The sequence below is a fragment of the Mus pahari genome, chromosome X (assembly GCF_900095145.1).
Source record: "Mus pahari chromosome X, PAHARI_EIJ_v1.1, whole genome shotgun sequence".
NCBI classification, from domain to species: domain Eukaryota; kingdom Metazoa; phylum Chordata; class Mammalia; order Rodentia; family Muridae; genus Mus; species Mus pahari.
The window spans coordinates 129269690-129294938 of NC_034613.1; the positions used below are offsets into that span (position 1 = coordinate 129269690).

The following is a 25249-nucleotide window of genomic DNA, read 5'->3' on the forward strand; positions in this document are numbered from 1 at the left end:
ATTCTAAGTTTCTGGGCTAATATCCACTTATCAGTGAGTGCATATCTAGTGACTTCTTTTGTGATTGGGTTACTGAGGCTGCTTCTTATGCCTTCCATTTAGTTCAAAGTCTTCAGAACACCAACGTGTCATAATTTGGTGTACAATTTTCTGAGTCCCAAAGGGTGTCAGGTAATGTAATAAAAATGTCGGTCAGATGGAAAAGCAATTAAGTTGGGAGGTAAGACCAACACATAATCCATTTGAAATGCGTCAGCATTAATGAACACCACCAGATAAAATAATGAGCTAACAGAATCAGATCTATGGCTATAGAGTTTGATGCTGAAGTAGTTGAAGGGAGGATAGATGGGTCTTGGATAGGATTTCAAGACAGGAATAAAGGAAAATAACAGAGATGATGATAGGAGCCTGACTTGGGATCAAGGGAGGAAAGGCTTATAGCAAAGTTATCATTGGGTGGGATTGGTACCCATTATGTGTTTCAGATGAGGAACTGTCCTCAGGAATTTAATATTGACAAACACCTCCATTCAGTGCAACTTGCTGCCTCTCAGCCCTGAGTGCCTGAGAACTACCTGGGGAGTGCTTTGTATATTTTTAAAATAGTGTTTTGGTTATACCGCAAAAGAGTGTGCTTAGCAGCATTGAACCATACATCTAACAATGGTTAAGTTGTATGTGGTACTTCTTGCCTGTAATCCTAACATATGGGAGGCTAAGAAAGGAGGATAGCATGTAGTTTGAGGTCAGCCTCGGCTATCACATGAGTTTCGAGTCACGCTGAAGTACAGTGTGATACCTTGTCTCAAAAAGAAAGAAAAAAAAGGAAAGGAGTAAGAAGGTTAATATTTTGCTATGTAATATCTTTCACAGTTAAAAATGAGGATTTATCCCATAATCAGCCACCAAACGCAGACACTATTGCATACACCAGCAAGCTTTTGCTGAAAGGACCCTGATATTGCGGCCTCTTGTGAGGCTATGCCAGTGCCTGGTAAACACCGAAATGGATGCTCACAGCCAGCTACTGGATGGAACACAGGGTCCCCAATGGAGGAACTAGAGAAAGTACCCAANTACCTGAAGGGGGCTGCAACCCTGTAGGTGGAACAACAACAGGAACTAACCAGTACCCCCGGGGTTTGTGTTTCTAGCTGCATATGTAGCAGAAGATGACCTAATCGGCCATCAGTGGGAATAGAGGCTCCTTGGTCTTCCAAACTCTATATGACCTAGCACAAGGCAAGGCCTGGGCCAAGTAGTGGGAGTGGGTGGGTAGGGGAACAGAGGTGGGGGGAGGGGTATGGGAAACTTTCGGGATAGCATTTGAAATGTAAATAAAGAAAATAATAATAATAAAAATATACTAAATGCTAAAAAAAAAAAAGAATCCTCACAAATGCCTATAACCCCACCTCTGAGGGGACTAGACAAGAAAGAGCACTGTTGGAACTTGCTAGTATCAAACCAAGCCAAGAAGCCTATGCACATAGACACATAGACACCTATGCACACATGCACATACACTCACACACACAGACACACATACATCTATGGACAAATGCATACACTAACACACACGGACACACATACACCCTTGCACACATGTGCATACATTCACATATACATGGACATACATACACCTATGCACACATGCCCATATACTCATACACACACACACACACACACACACACACACACAGAGAGAGAGAGAGAGAGAGAGAGAGAGAGAGAGAGAGAGAGAGAGAGAGATGCAGAAATTAATCTTTTAAAACAAAATTTAAAGCAATGGTCTTTGCCTTAGCTGTCTAATTCGTATTTAAGAAAATATCACTAAATTTCCCTGACTGGTCTCCATCTCCTGGGTTCCTGGCCACTTCTGTGTCCTGAGTACAGAAGCTCACACACTGTGCCCCCTTTCAGCTTCTTATATTTGACTTTGTCCTGTCCAGCCTGACCAGCTGCCTGTTTTCATAGTAGCCATATACACCCAAATTTCCTTCTACCTGCATAGGCAAGTGCAGCTCATGACCAAGCGTGCCAGTTGCCACCCCTGCTAAGAAGAGACTCTCTTAGCCTAGTCAAGATAGTTGTCATTATCCTAGGAACAGATGTGGTATGGTATGCCAGGCTAAGTTGGTACTGACAGTCTGGACTGTAAGTCCTACAGTGTGCTGTCTGTGTAGAAATAAGTCCCTAAACTGGCCAATGCCAGCTCACTGGTCAATGCTATGGTATAGTCCTTGGGGGAAATGGTGAAATGTGTGGTATCTTCCATAACTCCTTTGCTGAGTGTGCCTCCACTAGTAAGTGTGCTTAAAATCCTGCTCACTAGATATCCACTGCCAGTATGGGTGCCAATGTGTGGATCATACTTTCTGAGAGCATCCATGTACTGATTCTATCTTGGACTATAGCAGGAGGCAGCAGGTACCATATTACCAGTCATCAGGACACAAATGTGCATGAAGAACTAGAGAGACATTTTGGGAAGGGGGTCTCAGAGTCCCACAAGAAGAGGCAGGCAGATTTCTGAGTTTGAGGCCAGCCTGGTCTCTACAGAGTGAGTTCCAGGACATCCAGGGCTACACAGAGAAACCCTGTCTCGAAAAAAACAAAAAGGGCTGGTGAGATGGCTCAGTGGGTAAGAGCACCCGACTGCTCTTCCGAAGGTCTGGAGTTCAAATCCCAGCAACCACATGGTGGCTCATAACCATCCTTAATGAGATCTGACGCCCTCTTCTGGAGTGTCTGAAGACAGCTACAGTGTACTTACATATAAATAAATAAATAAATAAATCTTTAAAAAAAAGAAAAGTATTAAAAAATAAAAATGAAAATGGCCCCCATAGGCTCATAGGGAGTGGCGCTATTAGGAGGTGTACCCTTGTTGAAGTAGGCGTGGCCTTGTTGGAAGAAGTATATCACTGGGGGCAGGCTCTGAGGTTTCAAAAGCCCCAGTGTCACTGTTTCTTCCTGCTGCTTACTGATCCAAATGTAGAACTCTAGTTCCTTCTCCAGCACCATGTCTGCCTGCATGTCACCATGCTTCCTGCCTTGATGATAATGGACTAAACCTCTGAACTGTAAGGCAGCCCAATTAAATGTTTTTCTGATAAAAAGTACTGGTATTTATTCACAGAAATACAAACCCTAACTAAGACATCATCCTTCTCAGTTCCCCCAAGTACTTAGATGCTCCAGGCTCACATTAAGGCCACTTTCTGCCCAGAGAGATCCCTCTGGAAGGCATTGCTTGCCATGAATTTGATTCTTTGCTTCTGCCTCACCAGAAAGGAGTAAGGGTTATATCTCCACTTCAAATTCACATGCTGAGTGACAACAGGAATTTGAATCTCTGTCTTAGTAAAAGCAATTTTTTAAAAACACCTTTATTTGTAATGCGCATATGCACTTTCAAATATGTGCCACAGTGCATGTGTGAAGGTCAAAGGACAGCCTTTGACAGCCTCTAGTAGTCAGCTCTGTCCCATCCATATTCAGTGGCAGCTCTTACATCACATCCTCTAGGTTCTGCTTCGGGATTTGTCTCATCAGCTTGTCTGTCTTAGTCTGGTTTTGTTTTAGTTTTTGGTCTGTCGTCTGCCTGGTGACATCAGTTTTTTTTTTCTCTGCTGGCCTGGGAAGTTTTAAGCAAGTCCCCATGCCAAGCTCTTGGAGGGCTGCTGCTTCTCAGGCCCTCTGTGTAGTGCTGCACAAGCGGCTGACCTTTTGTACGGGGCATCATTCTTGGTAGCCTCCGTGTGTCCTATTCCTGTCATTGGCGCCAAGCCCAGGGTTTCCTTCAGCAGAGGGCTTTCCCTGTTCTAATGCACAAGGCTAATGTCACTCATTTCTATTTATTGCTGTCCTCTAGGAAGTCTTCTCATATCTGCAATCTAGCCACACCATGGGGAGTTTAAGCTTCCTCTTCAGCAATAGAAGATGGACTGTCTAGGCAGGGTGTGGACCCTCACTGAGCCTCTGGAGAGCAAACTGTCTGGGAGCAAACATATGGCAGGAGGTTTCATAACTTGGGAGAAGGGATTGGTGTGCACTCTGTTCCTTTTCTTTCACTTGAACATCTTTTTATAATGTTACGAGTCCTAAACATTAGAGACTAAAGGCCTGTGATGATGATTCTCTCTAATTTTGAGAATACCCCCAGGTAAGTACACAGTGAACACATGTGCCAGCATTTTCTAGGCCTGGGATTATGTAAAGGAAAAGAATTAAACAAATACATGAGGCCACTTTTAAGCTGGATCTTGAAAAAGGAATAGAAGTGGTTTCTCCCGTGGTGAAAAGCATGCAGTTCTAACCTCCCTGTCATCACTATAAGCCTGTCAGCCAGATGAAAGGGGTACAGAATGCTCCAAGGGAAGGGAACTCCTGGTGACCCACGTGAAGGGGCTGTCTTTGAAGGGTGCAGTAGGAAACCTCACAAACTCTCCTGAGCTCAGAGATTCTGGAAATGAATTAATTTGTTACACTGGGACTGTTTCCTTCAGGCTAGACATGATGGTTGCCATCATCAATTAGAGTATCTCATAGCAAGTAGGGAGGCATATGTGGCTGCACCCCTTCTCAAGGATACAGAAGCTTGTTAACAATGGCTGCATATAGGAAGATACTTCCGTGGCACAGCTGCATGAGAGTCACCCATGCTCCTTTAAGTAAACCTGGATAAATGAATTGGTCCAACGACCACCACAAAAACACCTTCTTTCTTCCAGTGTCTATTCTCATAGTGGCATTAAACTCACTGAATACATTATTGAATCTCTATTTCATAGAAGCAGTGAGAGTCCAAGAAGCTATGTAACTTGTTATAGTTGTCTTCCTAGTAAGGAGCTAAACTGGTATTGAAACATACATTCTCTATGGCCTATAACCACTGTAGTTTCTCCTGGATTGCATATGCATGTTAAGACTTTTTTTTTTTTTTTTTTTTTTTTTGGTTTTTCGAGACAGGGTTTCTCTGTTTAGCCCTGGCTGTCCTGGAACTCACTCTGTAGACCAGGCTGGCCTCGAACTCAGAAATCCGCCTGTCTCTGCCTCCCAAGTGCTGGGATTAAAGGCGTGCACCACCACACCCGGCATGTTAAGACTTTTCTGTATAAGTAGAGAAAGCAAATTTGAACAAGTTTTAGCAAGAAGTGAATTCATAAAGATGGAGGCTTCACAAAATCCAGGGATAACACAAATGGGCCTTAGGAACAAATGAAGCAGGTATTTCGATATACCTGGGATTTTTCTTCTCCTCCTTTAAATCTATTCCAAATTCTCTGGAAAAGAACATGAAAAGTGGTCTCTACAGCCAAAACAATGAAGTAGGTAGTAGGAAAGGACCTTGCAAAGATAATCCAATAGGTAATTGTTCTATAAACATGTATGCTATTCCATCGTACATACAATAAGAAGCATGCCTACCCCAACAAAACCCATGGGTAACTGCAAATCATAAACAACTCTACTAATCCATATATAATGGCATCACATGGACACATCCTATCTTCCTCTAGTTCAGTTTCAATAAAATGTGGCTCCTTGTAATCTAGAAATCTGATAAATGTGCCTTCCACTAACAGATTAATATGTAACAGTCTACAAATAAACCATCAAAATTCCCTTTTAGGGAAGTAGAAGGTCCATCACTACATCTGAGGATATATCTACCCTTTTCACCTGGATGGGTATAATGGAAATAAACTCATGGGAATCCCTTTCTTATTATTCCCTTGCTTAACCAGTTTGTATTTAGGTCAGAGTTATGCTCAAAGTGAGGTTCTTAGATTTGAAAATGTGTTTAAATTTCTCAGATGGCTAGAGGGGTCTGCAAAATGCACCACTACACTTCTTTCATACCCCTGCCTTAGGAGATTTGATCTACTTAACAAGGCTGTGAGCAACTGTCTTAGTCAGGGTTTCTATTCCTGCACAAACATCATGACCAAGAAGCAAGTTGGGGAGGAAAGGGTTTATTTGGCTTACACTTCCATACTGCTGTTCATCACCAAGGAAGTCAGGACTGGAACTCAAGCAGGTCAGAAAGCAGGAGCTGATGCAGAAGCCATGGAGGGATGTTCTTTACAGGCTTGCTTGGCCTGCTCTCTTATAGAACCCAAGACTACCAGCCCAGAGATGGCGCCACCCACAAGGGGACCTCCCCCCTTGATTACTAATTGAGAAAATGCCTTACAGCTGGATCTCATGGGGGCATTTCCTCAACTGAAGCTCCTTTCTCTGTGATAACTCCAGCTGTGTCAAGTTGACACAAAACTAGCCAGTACAGCAACCTAAGGTCAAATTACCAGGAGAATGCAGTGTGCCGTTCAGGAGAAATGGGGTTATCAAAATAATTCAGTTCATTGTACCCCATAACTGATCCACTGTAGAACATTTACTAAAGGGAACTTATACTTGTTAAACCTTCTGTTCCTTAGAGACGTGTGTATCTTTCCTCCAGTTCAGGATGTCTTTCCAAAGGACCCGTGAGACATTCGTTGGAAACCTAATTGCCAGGAACATAGGGCCTTTGTCTCTCTGTCTCTGCGTTGATAGGATAGAAATCTAATTGTCAGCCAGTGTGCACATTTGGCCTAATCACATTTATATTGATCAGTCCTCTGTAATTTTTTTTACTACCTTGATACTATTCTGCCCCCACCCTGTTTCCTCTCATATTTCCCCATTCTCCCACTCATGTCTGTGCAAGAGAGAACAAAGCTCATCTCTTTCCCTTACCATCAGTAGTTAGTGTGTACACTGTTTATAGTACTTCAACATTTTTCTGGCTTCATCTTCAACACTACTAAAATCTTGGATTTCAGTGTTTCCAGTGTTGAAAATACAGGGTGAGGCTTGAAATGATCCTGTTCAGAACAGGTACTGTGATGTGCTGTTTCAGAATTGCTACTCTGGGTGGTCCATTCCAATCATGATTCACTAGACATAATTTTCTATTGATGAATTTTTTCTAAGTCTTCAATTAAAGGCCTATTGGTTTCATGTTGGGAGATGCCCCAGTAGCAAGTATTAATAATAGGTAGTAAAACTCTTGGTGTTGGTCTCCTTTCTCTTCCTTTTTTCCAGTGCTGGGGATCGAACTCCTTGTCCTGCACATACAAAGCAAGTGATTTACTACTGTTGCAGCTTCTTTTTCTTAGCACTCTCTAAGTATTTGGCTCATTCTCTCTGCCATTCTGCTCAAGATCCCCTCGATCAGAGATCCAGTAGGAGATAGTAAGCTGAGCTGAGCTGAGCTTAATACTGTGAAACCTATTTTTTCCCCCTCCTGATCTGCCTTGGGGATGTTCACTTGCTTCTTAAAATCTAGTTGGATTCATTTATGGGAAATGAGCACTTTTGGCAAAGTTGGTACCATGAGGAGTTACTACTCCTTATACATGTGTGAATAATTTGCTGGTGCCAAGTTTCTTAATCAGTGAAATCTTTGAAGTGGGTCTGACACTTCTGCTGCAGGTCAGCAGGGCCCAGGGATTTCTGCCTGCAGCAATCAATGCTCATTTGGGTTTTGTTTGTGGTGCTGAGGAATAGAAGCTGGGGAAGGGTTCTACCACTGAATTTCATGCCCAGCTCCGGGGCTTTGCTTTTGAGTCCCAGGAACTGTAATTAACTAGTTCACTGCCATATCTTACAAAATGTGTCAACTCCCTTCCCATCAATGGATGCTAGAAGATTCCAACTGATGTTCCATGCATTTTGGGCTTGTAATTTGCCACACCTCATTTCTTACTGATTATTCTCTTTGTAACCAAATGTAATGAGCTCACATCTTGGGGAGTGCAAAAGGCTAAACAAGCACAGCCAAGACATGAAAGAGTGGAGAAAGATCTATTAAATCAGTTAAGGAATCCATGAGTGTCTTAACCAGCATGGCTTTGGGATTGCCTTGACCAGGGCAATGGAGAATGGAGAAATGACAGATAGATGTACTGAGAAGCTGGGATTGGATAGGCCTTGTAACAGTCCCAAGTATGCTGTTTATAAGATCATCATGTAAGAGGGTAAGATACAAACTTTAGACATACTTAGCTCAAGTTCACAGGCTGATACTGTTAAAATGGGGAAGAGTACATCTGTGAAATCTCAGCTTGTATCATAGCTGAAAATAATGGAAAGGACATTTTGTAAGTGGTGTGTTCATATGTATGCCCATGAAGGCCAGAGGACAAATTTTGCATATCATTCTTCAGGAGTCTTCCACCTTAGTTTTTAAGACAGGGTCTCTTATTGGCCCAGAACTCACCAATTAGACTAGGTTGCTTGGCCACTGGGTCCCAGAAATCCACTTGGCTCTACTTCCCCAGCCCTGGGATTACAAATGCACTGCATTGAGCCTGGCTTTTTGGTGTGGTCTCTGAGGATTGAATCCAGGTCCTCATGCTTGCAAAGCAAGCATTTTAACCAGAGAGCCATCTTACCAACCCAGAAAGAATGATTTGAAGGTAGATTAATATAAGGGTTTTCATCTAAAGGTATCTCACTTGTGGCTAACAGTTTCATAAGTGGCTTATGATCCAATTATTTTTGTTGTTGTTGGGACTTAATTTTTTTCTTTACTGTTTGTTTTGTTTAGTTCTTATCTCAGGCTGACCTGGAAAATACTAATTTCAAAGTTGTGGCAAGTCTCCTGCCTCGACCTTCCGAATGCTGGGTTTATAGATATAAGCCAACACACTCAGTTAAAATATGGCATTATAGGCAAATGTGAACATGATAGGATTCATTTACTTCCTTGGTTCTTTGAAATCACTGGGTAGCCTAGGCTGGCCTGGAACTTAAGGTGACTGTCCCATGTCAACATCTAGTACAGAAGTGGGCCAAGAAAATGTGTGTACAGGATTTGCACCAGAACTCCTAGTACAACTAGTATTAGGATTGCAGGCACATACCACCATGCCTAAGACAACAGTTTTTGCAGTAATCTTATCAAGTTAACAATGAGAGGGCTAATTTTTAGGAAAGGGATGCTGGACAAAATCTCTAGTAAGCATAGTTTACTAAAAACATCTATTCTCTTCATCTTTCATCCCTTCAAGCTATTGCCTTTCCCTTCTTTTTTTTTCAAAAACAAATTTTTATTAGATATTTTCTCCATTTACATTTCAAATGCTATCCTGAAAGTCCCCTATACCCTTCCCCCGCCTTTCACGTTGTCTCCCATCCCTGCCATTCTGGATCTACTACTCTTAGGACAAATCCCGTTTTGGAATTTGCAACCTGTTTTTGGTTTCATCCTATTGGACCATTCTGATGTCATTCCTGGGGTTCTGTTCTTTCATGTTCTGTAAATTCCAAGCCAGATAGATACAACTACTCTGCACTGCACATCTTGTTTTCTGTTATATTCTGGCTGAAGGAATGGGCCCTAAAACTTGACAGAAGACAGACTCTACATGGATTTCATTGGAGAAGCATGCTGAAATGTACTTTTCAAAAGCCTGTGATCAAATTAGAACCTTTGCAGCTATTTTGAATTGCTCCCACATGGGCAAATTTACTAGGTTGGAAAACAAAAATAAATCCCCTAACCATATGGCATAGCTTAGTGAGTACCAATAAGGTCCAAGTTGTAGTTGAATTTGAGTGGGTGTTTAATCTCCCTGACCAGAGATCCTGAGGCAAATTATAGTCAATTTAATTTTGTCTATGCATTCATTGTCTTAAGTAAATGTTTTTCCATGTGTAAGGGGGACAACTCTTCAAAGTATGACAGTAGCTAAAAACAAGTGGATTGATATAGAAATGGTAGCGATTTTTATGTTTCATATGTGTTCTTTTTCATTCATTAAAAGTTGTGCATATCATCTTTTCAATGGAAGGGAAATTTCTCCCTTTCAGGGAACTTTAGTTCACTTTAGCCAAATTCTACCAATCCACAGTACTTCCTTTCCCATGATGCATCATCTCCATTCCTTTCCTTGGGCATGGTGGTACAATATCCTGAGGCAACTCCGTTGGATAGGAGTTCTGGTGCAAATCCTATATACACATTTTCTTGGCCCGCTTCTTCTGACTCTATGAACATCAAGGCCTGACAGGAGTGATCCTCTGGTTCTAAGACTGCAGCCTGAGGCCATCCGGGAAAAGACTACAACTCCCAGGATGCTCATCCGCCCCGCCCCTGTACCCCTCCCCCAGCTAGAAAGCGAGTATCACAGAGAAGACGAGGCAACATGGCTCCCGGAGGTGGAAGGCAGAGGCTTCACCCCTTTTGAAGCGGTTTAGAAGAGCAGCGGAAGGGAACGCGAAAAGAGGAGTGACTACGACTTTGTCATCGCTTTTACCTTCCCAGCCTCTTCGGAGTCTGGTCAGCCTCACCTCTGCTCTCTACCCGCACCCAGTCTGTGGTCTCCTCCCCTCCCCGCCCACGTTCCCTCGCCCCTCCCGTTCTCAAACCCTCTCCCCGCCCCCCTCGCCCCTACCCCCCGCGGAGTGCGCACGCGCCCGCCTCCAGCTTCGCGCGGGGATCGCCGACTGGCCCGCTTGCGCAGCCGCTGTTCCTTCTACCCACGGAGGAAGCATGGGCGTCCAGGGCTTCCAAGAGTTCCTGGAGAAGCGCTGTCCCGGGGCTGTGGTGCCTGTGGACCTCCTCAAACTCGCGCGCACCGTCTCGCGCCAGCAGCAGCAGCAGCACCTGCACCGCCAGCTGCCGCCAGCAGCCCTAGCGCCAGGGGCTTCACGCATCACCAGGGGCTCTGCTCCTCTGCCGCCGCCGCCGCTCCCGCCTGCTGCCTTTGGTGCTTACTCCGGGGGCGCGGGGCCGACTCGGCACCATCACCCTGCTCACCATTTCCACCACCATGGCCAAGCGCCGCCAGGGCTGCATCCGCCGCCGCCCCCTCCGCTGCCTGGGGCTCGGGTATTGGTAGACGCGGGCTCGGCGCTGCCGCGGCTCTATGGTGGCTACCAGACGGATTGGGTTTGTGGCGGCCAGTGGAATGCCATGCTGGGCTACTTGTCAGCGTTGTGCCAGGCTTGTGCCTATCCGGGTGGAGACGGCCTGGAGCTGGTGGTCATGTTCCCTGGGGGCCTGGGGAAGGACCGACTGGCCGAGTGGGGCCGTCGGTGCCAGGCGGAGCGGCAGACTGCGCAACTGATCGTGGGACACGTGGGCAACAAGGGCACCCCTCCACCGCGGGCCTGGTTCCTGCCACCTGCCTGTCTGAGCCACTGCGTGAGGCTAGCACTCATCCGCTTCCGGGTCAAGGTGAGGGAGGGGTTAGATTTTAAATGAAATGCCCCACACCTGTTCCTTCCAGACTAAACACCTAACCATTCACCGACCTACCTGCCACCCAGTCAGCTAACTTACTGGCGACCATTTTATCCCCTCGTGCCCCGTCATATGGCCTATTAATTCCCTTACCTACATGATTGTATCTTTATCCATGCCATCCCGGTAACCCCCTTTACTCACACAATTGGCCTACCTGTTGGTTCTAGTGGAATTGACTCAAAATTTCTTAGGGCTTCATGTTTCTCTTGCTATCATCCTCCCCCCCCCAAACTGAAATATGTTTTTTCTTCATTTCCCAGTTGACATTCCCTCCCCTATATCTGTTTTCAACCCCATGGCAAATAAAACAGATGTTAGTCGAACACCTTTGTTCTATAATTTTCCCCCATTTGTCACCTAGTACTTCTTTTTTACCCATCCATTGAGTCCTTTTCATTTCAACATGCTTTTATCTTGGCATGCCTTAGCCCAAACAATTCACTGATTGAGTCACTATTCAGGAAGATGAACACGATCAGTAGGGGGTTTCAAAGACGGTGGGGGGGGGTGCGGGGAGGGGCTTTCAAAAACCCCAAGACGCCATTCTTGGCTTTGAAAGATCAAATGCGCAACATTTACTTGATAGTGTAAATATGCATGGTGATTCTGTTTTCTGGTCAGTAAGTAAGTTACCAGTTTGGGTAGGTGGGTGGGGTGATAATCTGTGGGTTAAAATGGTCCAGGGAAACTTTCTGAAAAAGATAGACTTCGAGAACGAGCTAGATTTGAATGGTTCACGGGTTTTGGGGGAGGTTGTTTAATTAAAGAGGTTGAAGCCATCGGGCAGAGGCAAAAAGAAATAACCAAGTTCATGAGGCTCTATGGGTTTAAACTGAAGGCCAGCCTCTGAGTAGTTGAGCTACTGCATATGGAGCCTGGGGAAAAGCTTGGCAGCATCCCCGGGTCTTGGCACCACTGCGATTACACTGTTGCTTTCCCATACTCTTAGGTTTCAAGTTCCTACGTGTAGAGAATAGCAAGGCTTGAGAAGTAAGGAGGTGGGCAGGAAGAAGGAAAAGAAAAGCACTACAGGGTTAGGTGGGAAGAAACTGCAAAACCCATTTTCTAACCCGAGTTTTGGGGGGAATGTCCTTTCAGGATTGGGGATTTGGGAATTCTGAAACAAAACAGGTGGCAGCTGGTGGGGTAAGGAAGGAACAGAGACAGAAAGATCTGCTACATAGAGAAGTTTGCAATGGTTATAGAATGTGACTAGAATCCTACTATGCTAGATATACAGGACTCAGCACCAAATCTGTGCCTTTGGTAGTGTCCTTACTAACCAGGAGACCCTTGCTTCAATCTCCTGACACCATGCATGCAAAAAAATCTAATCATGAGCTAACTTAAAATATAACTGTAACAAAACCCCACTTGCCCCTTCTCCTGACTGAACATTTTAAAGCAGATTCACTTACAGGCTTTCCTTCCAACTTGTTTTCAATGGCACCACCCAGGCTTTAAGGACTTTTTTTTTTTAACCCTGTTGTTTTTTTATCCTGCGATTACTGGCAGCTTGACTGTTGGCACTAGTGATGACTATGGCAGTGGGGCAGGGTTTTCCTGTCTTTTTTTGAGGGGGCTGAGGGTGGTGCTGGGGAAGGGCGGTGCTAACTGTTTTTCCATCTGCAGCCCTTAAGTGCTTTAAAATTCCCATTGGATCTTTACAGTAACTCATGAAGTAGTATGACCCCCATTTTCCAAATGGGGAAACTCAGACCCAGAAGCTTTACACACTTGTCCAGAGATGATGTAGTAATAATTGATAGAGCTGAGATTCTGGGCTTGGTGTCCATGCAATCTGATTCCACAGCTTGCACTTTTAACAGCTGTGTTCAAAGATGAATCTTTCTAAAGAGGCACTGGGATCAGATTATTTCCACACTGGAAGAAATATCTCATTGGCACCTGAATAAAAACAGGTTTGGTTTATTCATTTGTGTTATTCCTTTATTGAGTACTTGCAGTAGGGTAAGTATTGGGCTTCGTGCAGAAAATTCCTAAGGAGGGGCTGGCTCTCCAGTAGGTCAGGGTTTCGTAAAGACCGAATACAAAATTCCAGATATTATGTGCAAAAATTGCTCGTGGTGGAAAATGTAGCCTATTTACAGGGAGTATGGTAATTTCTTAGTGAGTGATTAAATTCTGGAGCATCTTTATAGATTGACCATAAAGAGGTGTGAGACTACTACACACTGGATAAGGGCATGAGGACCTAAAGCAGCCTGTTTGTGTGCTCTTAGTAGGTTATTGTTTATTTATAGCATATTTACAAATATTTTTTCTAAATAGGTTTTGATTGCTGGTTGGCAGGAGAGAGGAACACTATAGGCTTGTGGTTTATTCATAGTCTCCGCCAGTCAAGAAATTTGAGAACCAACTATAAATTTGTCATTAAATATGTTTAGCATATCTAGCACAATTTTTTTTGAGGCAAGTTCTCATGTCATCCAGGCTATCCTTGAATTTGATATACAGCCAAGGCTGAACTTAAATTCTTCCTCATTCTCCTGCCTCCCATCTCTCAAGTGCTACAATTACAAGATTTCACCATCAAACATGGTGCAGTCTCATTTTTAAAAAAATCTCAGCAGTGGTCATGGGCATTCCTGTATGCCTGTGTAATTCTACCTACTCAGGAGGCTGAGGCAGAAGCATGGCTCAAGCCTTGGAGTCTGAGGTCAACCTGGTAATATAGACACCATCTATAAGTAAATATCTCAGCAGTCCATAAAAGATAGATCCTAAGAGACTGTAGGAGTGACTTCTAAAATAGTTTAGTGTGATAGGCATGCTGACACACACATCTTGTCCCAGTATTTATGGAGCCTGAGGCAGTTCTGAACTCCACACTGAGACATGTCTCAGAAAACAAAAGTGAAGAGCTGACACTCTATTCTGGATTCTGTGAGCACACACAAAATAAGGCAAAAAAAAAGTGAACTGTGACTTAAAATTGACTCCAGAAATATATAAATAGTGTTGATATTCTCAGTGAGTTTTTTTGGCTGTGATCAGTGACTGTTGTTGGAGTAATGAAGAATGTTTTGGCTTGTGGCACAGGCATGCAAGGGTATGGGTCAATAACTGTTACTTGCCTTTTCAGAGCCTTCAGTCTGTCTTGAAGGTGGCAATTTTTCACATGGGTGATTTGCATGCATAGCATTTCTTTTGTTTGAATATTAGTGCGTCAGAACAAAAACTGGATCTCCATTATTCCTTGGTTTTGTTCTTTATAGTTTAAGAAGGCAGGATGAGCCATTATTTCTAGTCTCATTATCATTTTAATAGAGAATATAGAAGTGGCAGGATTAAATACTTGATAAAGTGCTGGGTTGTCTGTTTAGCTTTAGACAAGTTTGGTCTTCATTAAATATTTGATTTCTAGTTTTGACATGATTTTGTAATTTCATTTGTTATAGGTATTTGCTCAGTACACTTTTGTACATGAAAACAACCAGTAGCAAGAAATTTTACTACCTCTCAAGTTCCAAAGAGTCTCAGAAACAGAGCAACTTAAAGTAGGTTTAGACTGTGACTGGGGAGATAATGTGGTGTGATGCAGGGGAATGGTAGCTTTATTGCATAGTTATTATAAAAGAGCAAAAAGATAACCAGCACATAAAGTACTCTGCTTCCCAGGTATACAGTTTTCAAAGGAGGCTAAATGGATCACTGAAGAGAAAGCAAGCTTGGTTGCGTCAGAAATCACATTGGTGGTACATGACTTACCAGACTGAGACATCTGACCAGATGCAGGTGTCAGTTTGTGCTCTCCTCCTTCAGAAAGGAAATGGCTGATGTCCTTCCTGATTCTTTACTAATCCTGTCATTCCAGACCCTGAAAAGTCCAAGGCTCTTCTAGACGGGACATGATCATAAGAGTAATAATCCTTGTCACTTCTTGAGTACCAAGTTGGGTATAAAATGCGTTTTAAACACAGTGTCTTGTTTAATTCTCACAGATTTCCTCCCCGTTTTACAGTTAAAGAACTGAAGGGCAAAGGGGTAAAATGGTGGTTGGGGATACAGCCCAGTGTTGAACAAGGAAGATTAAGTTTACTCCCCAGGACCAAAACCAAACCAAACCAAACCAACCGAACAAACCAAAAACAAGAAGTGATTTAAAAAGATTTTGGTGCTGTGGATTAGTACCTATTTACGGTAGGTACATACTGTATCACTGAACCAAAACCCAGGTCTAGTAACTCTCTTTGGAGACAGAGTGGGCTCTGGTAAGTGAGAGATAAAAACCATCGCTTTTAGATCTCTACTGCTTAGCTCTTCTGAAGGATCCCATGACATTTCCTTCTTTTTGAACATTTTGGGGTAAGGTTGTGTACTTTTCTTGACTTTGTGCAAAGAAACAGTAAGAATAGTTGAACATTGCGCTTGTGCCAGCAGTGCTGAAATCCACAGTCCTGCCAGTACAAGACAAATGTGTTAGCTAATTGCCAAGTGAGTCATATAGTGATGTTGAGGAATTCAGAAGTAGCAATCCGTTTCTATGTAAAATAATTGAGGGGTGTGTGTGTGTGTGTGTGTGTGTGTGTGTGTGTGTCGGTCTGTTTACCGGTGAAACCTGAAATCACACATGTAGGTTAGCACACTTCCCTTGAGCTATATTTGATCTCACAATAATAACCTTTAAACTATAAACCAGTGTTACTTATTTCCCTTAAGCCATTATCCTTAGCTCCTTTCCACCATTATTCTTGAAAAAGACTATTTCCTTAATCTGTTGCTACTTAAAAGGGTTTTTTACATGGGGGTGGGGACCAAGGATATATGTGGGTGCATATAAAATGGGTGCATGTACCCCACTCTGAGTGTGAAGGTCAGAGGATAAATCAGTTCTCATCTACCACGTGTGTCCCTGGGATTGAATTCAGGTCAGCGGAATTGGCAAATGCATTAACCTGCTAAGCCCTCTCCCTCACCTTCTATTGTCACTTTTAAAAACATTACAACAGTTTCTTACATTTCTTTATTTGTGTTACACCTGTATATGTGTATGTATGTGTATATGTATGGACACAAGTGTACCATGGTTCATGTGTGGACATCAGAGGATGTCAGTTCTCTCTGTCATGTGGGGTCTAGAAGTGGAACTCAGGTTGTTAGACCTTTACCAGCTGTACTGTATTGATGGCCCAGAGTGACTTTCTTAGTTGGCATACACAGTACTGGGTTTCATTATAATCCATTCATATGTAAAAACCATTTACTTTTGTCATATTTGCCCACATCATTACCCCCTCTGCCCCATGCTGTTGCCCTGCTTCTTCCCAAATAATATTGTTTCATGTCATTTATATTTATATGTGCAAATACATACTTGCATACATACAGCTTTCATGTCATAAATTTTAAAAATGTTGGTCCTACATATGCAAGAAAATGTGTAGTACTTGATTTTCTTTTCTCCTGTTCATTCCCTACTTTTGTTTCCTGTTTCCTGTTAGTCCTCTTCCTCCAAGCATTCCCCTTTCTACTTCCATGCCTCATGCATACCTATAGATATTAAATATAATATTAAATATATTAATATTTTATATTTATAACATTTATATATTAAAATATAAAATATGTGATAGAATACATGTTTGTATTTTGAGTCTGGCTTATTTCATTTAATATGATCTTGTGTTTCATGCATTTTCCTGAAAATGATATAATTTTGTTCTTGTTTCTGAGTAAAACTACATTGTATGCTTGTGTGTGTACAACACACACACACACACACACATACTCACCTACCATGTTTGTTATTCATTCATTTGTTGATGAACATTTAGGATCAAGCATATTTTGGCTTCTTTAATACTGCTTCAATAACCATGGATGTACAGGTGTCTGGTATGCTGACTTAGATTACTTAGGAATATATGGCCAGCAGTGGTATAGCTGTATCATATAGTAGTTCTATTTTAGTTGATGAGCCTCCATATTGATTTCAATACTGACTGGGCTAATTTACATTCCTGCTAGAAGTATACAACAATTCACTCTGTGTGTGTGTGTGTGTGTGTGTGTGTGTGTGTGTGTGTGTATTATAGCTCAGGCTGGCTTCATACTCTTACATAACCAAGCATATCCTTGAACTCCCTCTCTCCAACTTTTTTTTTTAAGAATCTTGCAATATTAGCTCTGCCTGACCTAAACTCACCAACTCTGCCTCCCCAGTACTGGAAATCCAAGTGTTGCACCACCACACATGGTTTATATGGTGCTGGGGATCAAATTGAAGGCCTTGGGTATGCTAGGCAAGTGCTCTACCAGCTGATGATCAGTCAGTCTGGGCTTCTTCCGCTTCTCACTGCATCCTTACCCACTTCCATCATACTGGAATTAAAGGCATATACCACCATGCCCAAACAATATATATTTCTACCAAGTTCCTTGATGGTGATGGTGGTGGTCAAGGTTACATTTGTTTTATTTTTTTGTTTGAGACAGGTCTCGCCATGTAGCCTTTGCTGGCTTGTAATTCAGTATATATTGTAGACCAGGATGACCTTGAACTCATGGAGATCCCCCTACAAAAGCCTACAGTGCTGTGGTTAATGGCATGTGCCACCATGCCCAGCTCTGTGACCTTACCCATATCCTTTATTATTTGTTGTGTTTGTGACAGCCATTCTGAATAGAGTGGAATGCTGTCTCAGTGTAGCTTTCTTGACAGCTAAGGATGGGCATTTTCCAGATATTTATTGGCTGTTTGTAATTTTTAGAATTATCGAGTCAATAGCCAATTGCTTATTTGCTAGATAATTGGGGAAGAGGTAAATGTTTATTTTATTTTATTTTATTTTATTTTTTACTTTTATAATATACTCTTAGTATTGATTCCCCTATCAGATGTATGGCTGCAAAGATCATTTATTCCACAGACTGACTCTTCACTCTGTTGTTCCCTTGTTCAGAAGTGTTAATTCTGTGCAATGTCATTTGGCAGCACTTTCAATTCCTTCATAAATATTGGAGCCTTTGAGAAAGCCCTTACATACACTTATCTCTTGAAGTGTTTCCCCTCTGTTTCTCTCCACCCCTTCTAGCAGTTTTAGAATATTGGGTCTTGAGTTCTTTGATCATTTTGAGCTAATTTTTCTGCAGGATGAAAGATGGGGATCTAGTTTCATTCATCTATCTGTGACTATGCAGCTTTTCCACTGTTTTCTTTGATGAATGTTTCTAGAACCTTGTTAAGAATCAAGAGCCTGCACAACCATCTGTAACAAGATCTGACTCCCTCTTCTGGAGTGTCTGAAGACAGCTACAGTGTACTTACATATAATAAATAAATAAATCTTAAAAAAAAAAAGAATCAAGAGCCTGTAGCTGCATAAGTTTTATCCCATCCCACTAGTCTTGTTTTTGTGCCCAAACTATACTGTATTTGTCATTCTGTCTTTGTAGTAAACATGAAGTAGAGTAATGTGATACCCCCAGCGTTATTCTTACTCATCGGCATTGCTTTGAGTATTCCTGGACTTCATGGGTCTATATTCATTTTAGAAAATTTTTTCTATATCTATGAATGATGCCTTTGGAATTTTTATAGGGACTACATTAAATCATATCTTTAGATTGCTTCCAGAAGTAGGCCATTTTCACATTTCATACAAACACACACCATTTGTTTACTTTCGTGTATTTCTATGTGGGTGGGTGTATATGTGCCTTGGCATGTGTGTAGAAGTCGGAGAACAACTTATGGGAGTCAGTTCTCTCCTACTGTGTTTATCCTGGGGATCAAACTCAAGTCATCAAGCTAAGCCATTTTGCTGACCTTAGTAGGCCAGAGAACAAATTGTAGGAGTCAGTCTTTCACCATTTGGGTCATAGGGATGAAACTGAAGTCTGCAAGCTTGGCAGGACATTCTAGTGCACAGCTTGGTGGCACACTTCTACTATGTGAGTCATTTTGTAGGCCCAGTTGTCATAGTCTTGATGCTGTCAATCCATGAGCATGAGTGATCTGTCCATCTTCTAGTGTCTTCATTTTCTTCAGCATTCTAAACTTTATTAACGAGATCTTTCACCTCCTTGGTTAGATTTATTCCTAGGTGTTTTTAAGGGCTATTGAGAATGAGATTTTTTTATTTCTATTTTTGTCTTGAGTTCTTTCTCAAAATGTTCACTAATACACAGAAACAGTACTGATTCTTGTATGTTGGATTTTGTATCTTCCTACTTTAGTGAAAGCTTATTAGATCTAAGAGTTTTACGATGGTGTCTTTAATGTTTTAAAATAGGGATAATTTAACTGCTTCCTTTTTGTACTTGCTTTTTTCTTTTGCCTTATTGCTGTGGCTAAGTGTTCTGGATAAGGGCAAAGATAGTGGGAACACCATTGTCTAGTTCCTGGTTTTAAAACGAATACTTTCAGACTTTTCCATTTGTTAACATTTTGGTGAGATTTTTAAACTTTATAATATTTTAAATTATTTTCTCTCCCCTTTACCTCTAAGAGGGTGCTCACACACCCACCCACCCACTCCTGCCTCACAGCTCTAGTAGCTCCCTTCTCTGGGGCATCCAGCCTCCACAGGACCAAATGGCTCCCCTCCCACTGAGCCATGGGCTGGCCCACGTATACTTTTTGATTGGTGGTTTAACCTCTGGGAACTCTGAGAGGTCCAGTTAGTTGATACTGTTGTTCTTCCTATGGGGTTGCAATCCCCCTCAGCTCCTTCAGCCCTTCCCCTCACTTTTCCATTGGGGTCCCCGAGTTCAGGCCAGTTGCTGACAGCCTCTCAGAGGACAGCCATACCAGGCTCTTGTCTGTAAGCACACCTTGTCATTTTTGTATGGAGCTTCAGTTTCTTCTGTTTCTAGTTTCTTCAGGGTCTTTAGCATGAAGATGTTGCCTTTTCTGTATCTCTGATGACCATGTGACTTCTATCCTTGAGTCTATTTATGTGCTATATTGCATTTATTGATTTGTATATGTTATACCATTCTTGCATGCCTGGAAGGAAACCAAGCTGACAGTGGTATCTCTTTGGTGGGAGGTGTGGGGTTGAAGACAGAATCTTTTTGTGTATCCCTGGTTGTCCTGTCTCACTATATAGACCAGACTGGACTCGACCTCACAGAGATCTACCTCCCTCTGCCTCCCAAGTGCTATGTAAACTATGCTCAGTTTACAGTGGCATCTTTTAAATGTGTTGTTGAATTCAGAGTGCAAGTATTTTGTTGAAAAATTTTGTATTGCAGTATAGTGGTGCATGACTTTAATCCCAGGAGAGGCAGGTGGATCTATGTGAGTTTGAGATCAGCTTGGCCTACAGAGCAAGTTCCAGGACAGCCACAGCTGTTACATCTCTGTCTTGGAAAAACAAAACAAACACAACACAACAAAAAGAAAAAAGAAAAATATTTTCCATCTATGTTCATGAAGGACTTGGGTCTATAGTTTCTTTTTTTGTTGTTTTTGTATGGTTTTAACATAAAAAATGCTGCCTTCATAGAATGAATTTCTTAATGATTTTTTTAAATTTTAGTTTGGAGATCTTCGGTGTTAACTTTTTCTCAAAAGTCTGGCAGAGGGGCTGGAGAGATGGCTCAGAGATTGAGAATTCTGAGTGTTCTTTCAGAAGTCCTGAGTTCAATTCCCTGTAATCACAACCATCTATAATGAGGTCTGGTGCCCTCTTCTGGCATACAGGCATATATGCAGACAGAATACTGTGTACATAATAAATAAATAAATCTTAAAAAAAAAAAAAAAAAAAAAGGTCTGTCAGAATTGGTCTGTAAACCTGTCCAGTCTTGGTGTTTTAGGGTAGGAGACTCTTTGTTACTGCTTCAGTTTTATTGCCTTTTATAGGTCTGTTAAGATTATTCACCATTTAAAAATTTGATATCTAATACACATGACTTAGGAGTTTAATTTAGCTTTTGATTTTTAACATGGATACATTTATTTGTGTGATTATTTATTGTGTATGTGTCTAGATGCATGTGTGCCATGGTGTACATGTAGAGATCAGAGATCTGACCTGCCTTTGGTATGTTCTCTGGGTTATATTTAATTTTATTTGATTCTAGGATTTAAAAAACATTTCCTCGGTGATTTCTTCCATGATCCAGTTATCATCCAAAAGTGTGTTGTTAAGCCAGGTATTAGATGTCTATAATTGCAGCAGTTGAGAGGTTGAGCTTAGAGGGTTACCCTGAAGTTGAGGCCTGCCTGGGTATATAGCAGATGCCAGGATAATAGGTCCTACATAGAAAGGACTGAAGGAGTTGAAGGGGTTTGCAACCCCATAAGAAGAACAACAATATCAACCAGCCAGACCCCGCAGAGCTCCCAGGGACTAAAACACCAACCAAGGAGTACACATGGCTCCAGCTGCATATGTAGCAGAGGATGATGGCCTTGTCAAGACTCTCAATATACAAACTAAAACACGTTGCTTAATCTCCATGCATTTGTATAATTTCTGTTGTTCCTTTTTCTGTCAGTTTCTAGTTTTGTTACACTATGATCTGATAAGATCTAACATTATCTTGATTCTTTTGTATTTGTTAAAGACTTGCTTTATGACACAGGGTTTCTCTGTGTAGCCCTGGCTATCCTGGAACTCTTTCTGTAGACCAGGCTGGTCTTCACAGAGATCCTCCTGTCTCTGCCTCCAGAGTGCTAGGACTAAAGTCATGTGCCATCACCACCCAGTTGCTTATGGTTTTATTTGGGTACCTTTTTAAGGAGCAGTTGTCCCTTGCATGCTCTGTCTTCAGTACCACTCAGAAAGGAGAAAAAACCTGCTATTATGGTAACAATGCCAAGCAAAATCAGATTTAAAAGATACACTTCCAAGCTGGTGAACCTGACAGCCTGAGCTCAATTCCAGGACCCACATGGTGGAAGGGGAGAACTGACTCCAGTACTCCCACAGGCTATCCTCTGACCTCCACACACATATCATAAAATGCATGTACACACAAACATATACACACAGACCCCTACATACATATACACACTAATAATAAATAATTATTTAAAATACACATAAGGTTGATTAAAGCCATCTTATATACAAGCAGTGGCCATAGAACAAAAGTCCAGAAATAATGTACAGTTTGGTATGAAGTTAAAAATTAATAAAGATCGCTCAGAGGCCTGAGATCAACCCCAGCAACCACATGGTGGCTCACAACCATCTGTAATGGGATCTGATGCCCTCTTCTGGTGTGTCTGAAGACAGCTACAGTGTACTCATACATTAAGTAAATAAACCTTTATAAAAAATTAATAGCATCAAAGTAAAAAAAAAAACAGTAATGGATATGGAATAGGACACTCAAAAGACAAAGTTAAACACAATAAAGGAAACGTGAAACATGAATATTAGGTAGAGATAAAAAAGAGCAGGCAATTAAAACAATCTCATTACAAAATAAGGAAAATTGATAATAGAAGTAAAAACATTTAAAAATGAAGTAATACTAATGTAAAAAGAGAAAGGGAGAAAACAGGCAAAAAATTGAAAAAACATGTTTTTAAGATGAAAATATATTGGAGCAATATGTTTCTGAGTGTAGGTACAGCTAGTATTAGAATCTGCCCATTGGAGGACATGGTCAAGTTGGAATCATTCATCTTACTTTCAGGCTGCTAGTGATTCTGGACAGATGAAGGTTTTGATGTTCCACAGAGCCTCTGCTGGCCACACTTAGGTTTACAGCCTATGATCCATACAGGTTCTCATTTGCTCCAGAGACTTGCCCATCTCTATACTCTTGGCTTGCTAACATTCAAGCCAAGAGATCTCTTCTGAATAATTTGTAGAGTTGGGGAAGCTACCGAGAGTGCTGAGATATAGGGTGGAGGTGGACTGGACCTTCAGACTTCTCAGTGTCACTAGCAGTAAACCAGGAGCTCCACAGTTTACTGTTGAAGGCATGGTCTCTGTTTTTTTTTTTTTTTTTTCTCAGATGATCGGGTTTGTGTCTTTCCACAGAGGGCAGGGCCAACATACAGTGTGCCTTTCACACCATAAGCCTCCAGTCACCCAAACAATCTAGCTTGCCCATCTCAGTTGTGTCCACCTCCACCTATACTGTCTCCTGTGGCAGTATCCCACTCTGGCTGTGTCAGAGGCATCCCTTGGCTCCTTTACTTGTGACTATTTGTGTGCAGGCTTCTAGAATAGCTTAGTCTCAAAACAACAGGTTCTCTCTCAAGATAGTACTGACTCTAGCCTTTGCAGGCAGTGACAAAATGGGTCCCCCCCCCACACACACAGGAGAAATCACAGCCACACCAAATTCTCCAACTGGGTTTGAGGCTTATAACAGGCTAATAATAAATAAATTAAATAAATAAATAAAGTAATTATTTAAAATATACTTAAGGTTGATTAAAGCCATCTTATATACAAGCTGTAACCATAGAACAAAAGTCCAGAAATAATGTGCCGTTTGGTATGAAGTTAAAAATTAATAGAGATCAATTCCCAGCAACCACATAGGCTTACAAGTGGTCTGGGCTTATAGCTAGATTGCTAGTTTCTTTTTCCTGGGATACCTGGCTCACCCTAGGGTGAGGCTTCTAATTCCTCTCCTTGGCTTTGGACTTAGAGCTTGAGTCATGTCCTGTATACTACTTCCCACTTCTCAGTCTCTCTCTCTCTGTTTCCAGGGCTCTTACTATCACGTTTGTGTGATTTATGGTAGCCTTTCCAATCTTTTGTCATTGATATAGTCTATCCTTTGTTACCCCAATTCTCATTTAGTATCACATGGAAACAGTGTCTAATCTGTCTTTTTTTTTTTCTGCCAGAATTTCTTTGGAAAAAAATGACTAGTAACTCAGTAACTAGTAGACAGTCACTAGTAGCTAGGCTGGTCTCAAACTTGTGATTCTCCTGCAACAGCATCCTGATTGCTAGGATTATAGGCATGTCCCTTCATGCATGGTCTCAGCTCTGTACATTTCTGAGTTCTAACTATAGCATAAAAAAATTCTTGCTTGGCAGTTGTCAATATCAAGTGCTAGAGAGGTAGCTCAGCAATTTGGCTGCTCCTCCAAAGGACACAGGTTCACAACCACTTGTAACTTCAATTTCAGGGGTTCTACTGCACTCTTCTGTAGCATGTAGTTTTTGCTACCACACTCCAGGTGGACTGTGCTACCAGCCCCTCCCAGGTTCCCTCAGACCTGCAGACACACGCACTAACTTAATTTTCAACCTGCCTTATGGCTCAATTTCTGGAGCTACTAATCTCCCGTGGCTAGCATGCCCTTCCCAATACTCTTAGTTCAGCACCCTAAATCTACCCTCAATTTTAGTTGCTCACTTACCTTCTCCTTGTTCAGCAACCCAAAATGGCCCTCAGCTTTAGTTGCATTTCCAACCTCAGGGCTGGGGAAACCGCCACCCGAGATTTAACATGCTGGTCACCTTTTCTCCCTTCGAAGCACTGTGAAAATCCTCCTCCCACACTGTGTCTGCTTGTTTGCCTGCAGGAACCAGAAGTCCCATCTATTTTGCACAGCTAATTGGCCTCCAGCATCTTTATTGATGATCAAGAACCAATCGGGTACTAGGACCTTAGCATCAGAACCCCCATACACTCTTCTGACCTCTGAAGGGCACCAGGCACATACCTGTCATACATACATATGCAGACAAAACAGCCATATTTATAAATAAAAAGTATTGTCTAAAAAAGTCCTTATGAACTCTCACATCCAGCTAAGATGAATGATACCTTCTCATATAGTAGCTCTTCTCTCATATTTTTCTAGTATTTATGTGTCAAATTATAGTTGTCTCTTTTTTTGAGACAAGGTCTCTTTATGTAGCCCTGGCTGTCCTGGAACTTACTATGTAGGCCACGGTGGCCCTGAACTCACAGAGATCTGCCTGCCTCTGCCTCTGCCTCTGCCTCTGCCTCTGCCTCTGCCTCTGCCTCTGCCTCTGCCTC

At 42.0% G+C, this 25249-nt stretch overlaps 1 protein-coding gene and 1 long non-coding RNA gene across 4 annotated transcripts in view; one reads left to right on the top strand and one right to left on the bottom strand.

Annotated features, from left to right (window-relative positions):
• The window catches only part of LOC110313544, a 55985-nt gene extending 44836 nt beyond the window's left edge, over nt 1-11149 (bottom strand). The window contains exon 1 of the long non-coding RNA XR_002380114.1: nt 10455-11149. This is a non-coding gene — a long non-coding RNA (uncharacterized LOC110313544). The remainder of the gene's footprint in view (nt 1-10454) is intronic.
• Fam120c (family with sequence similarity 120C) overlaps nt 10204-25249 on the top strand; it is a 113286-nt gene continuing 98240 nt past the window's right edge. For all 3 annotated transcript variants that reach the window (XM_021187926.2, XM_021187927.2, XM_021187928.2), the window contains exon 1: nt 10204-11239. In XM_021187926.2, coding sequence (XP_021043585.1) covers nt 10553-11239 — 687 coding nt within the window. In that variant the 5' untranslated portion in view covers nt 10204-10552. The remainder of the gene's footprint in view (nt 11240-25249) is intronic.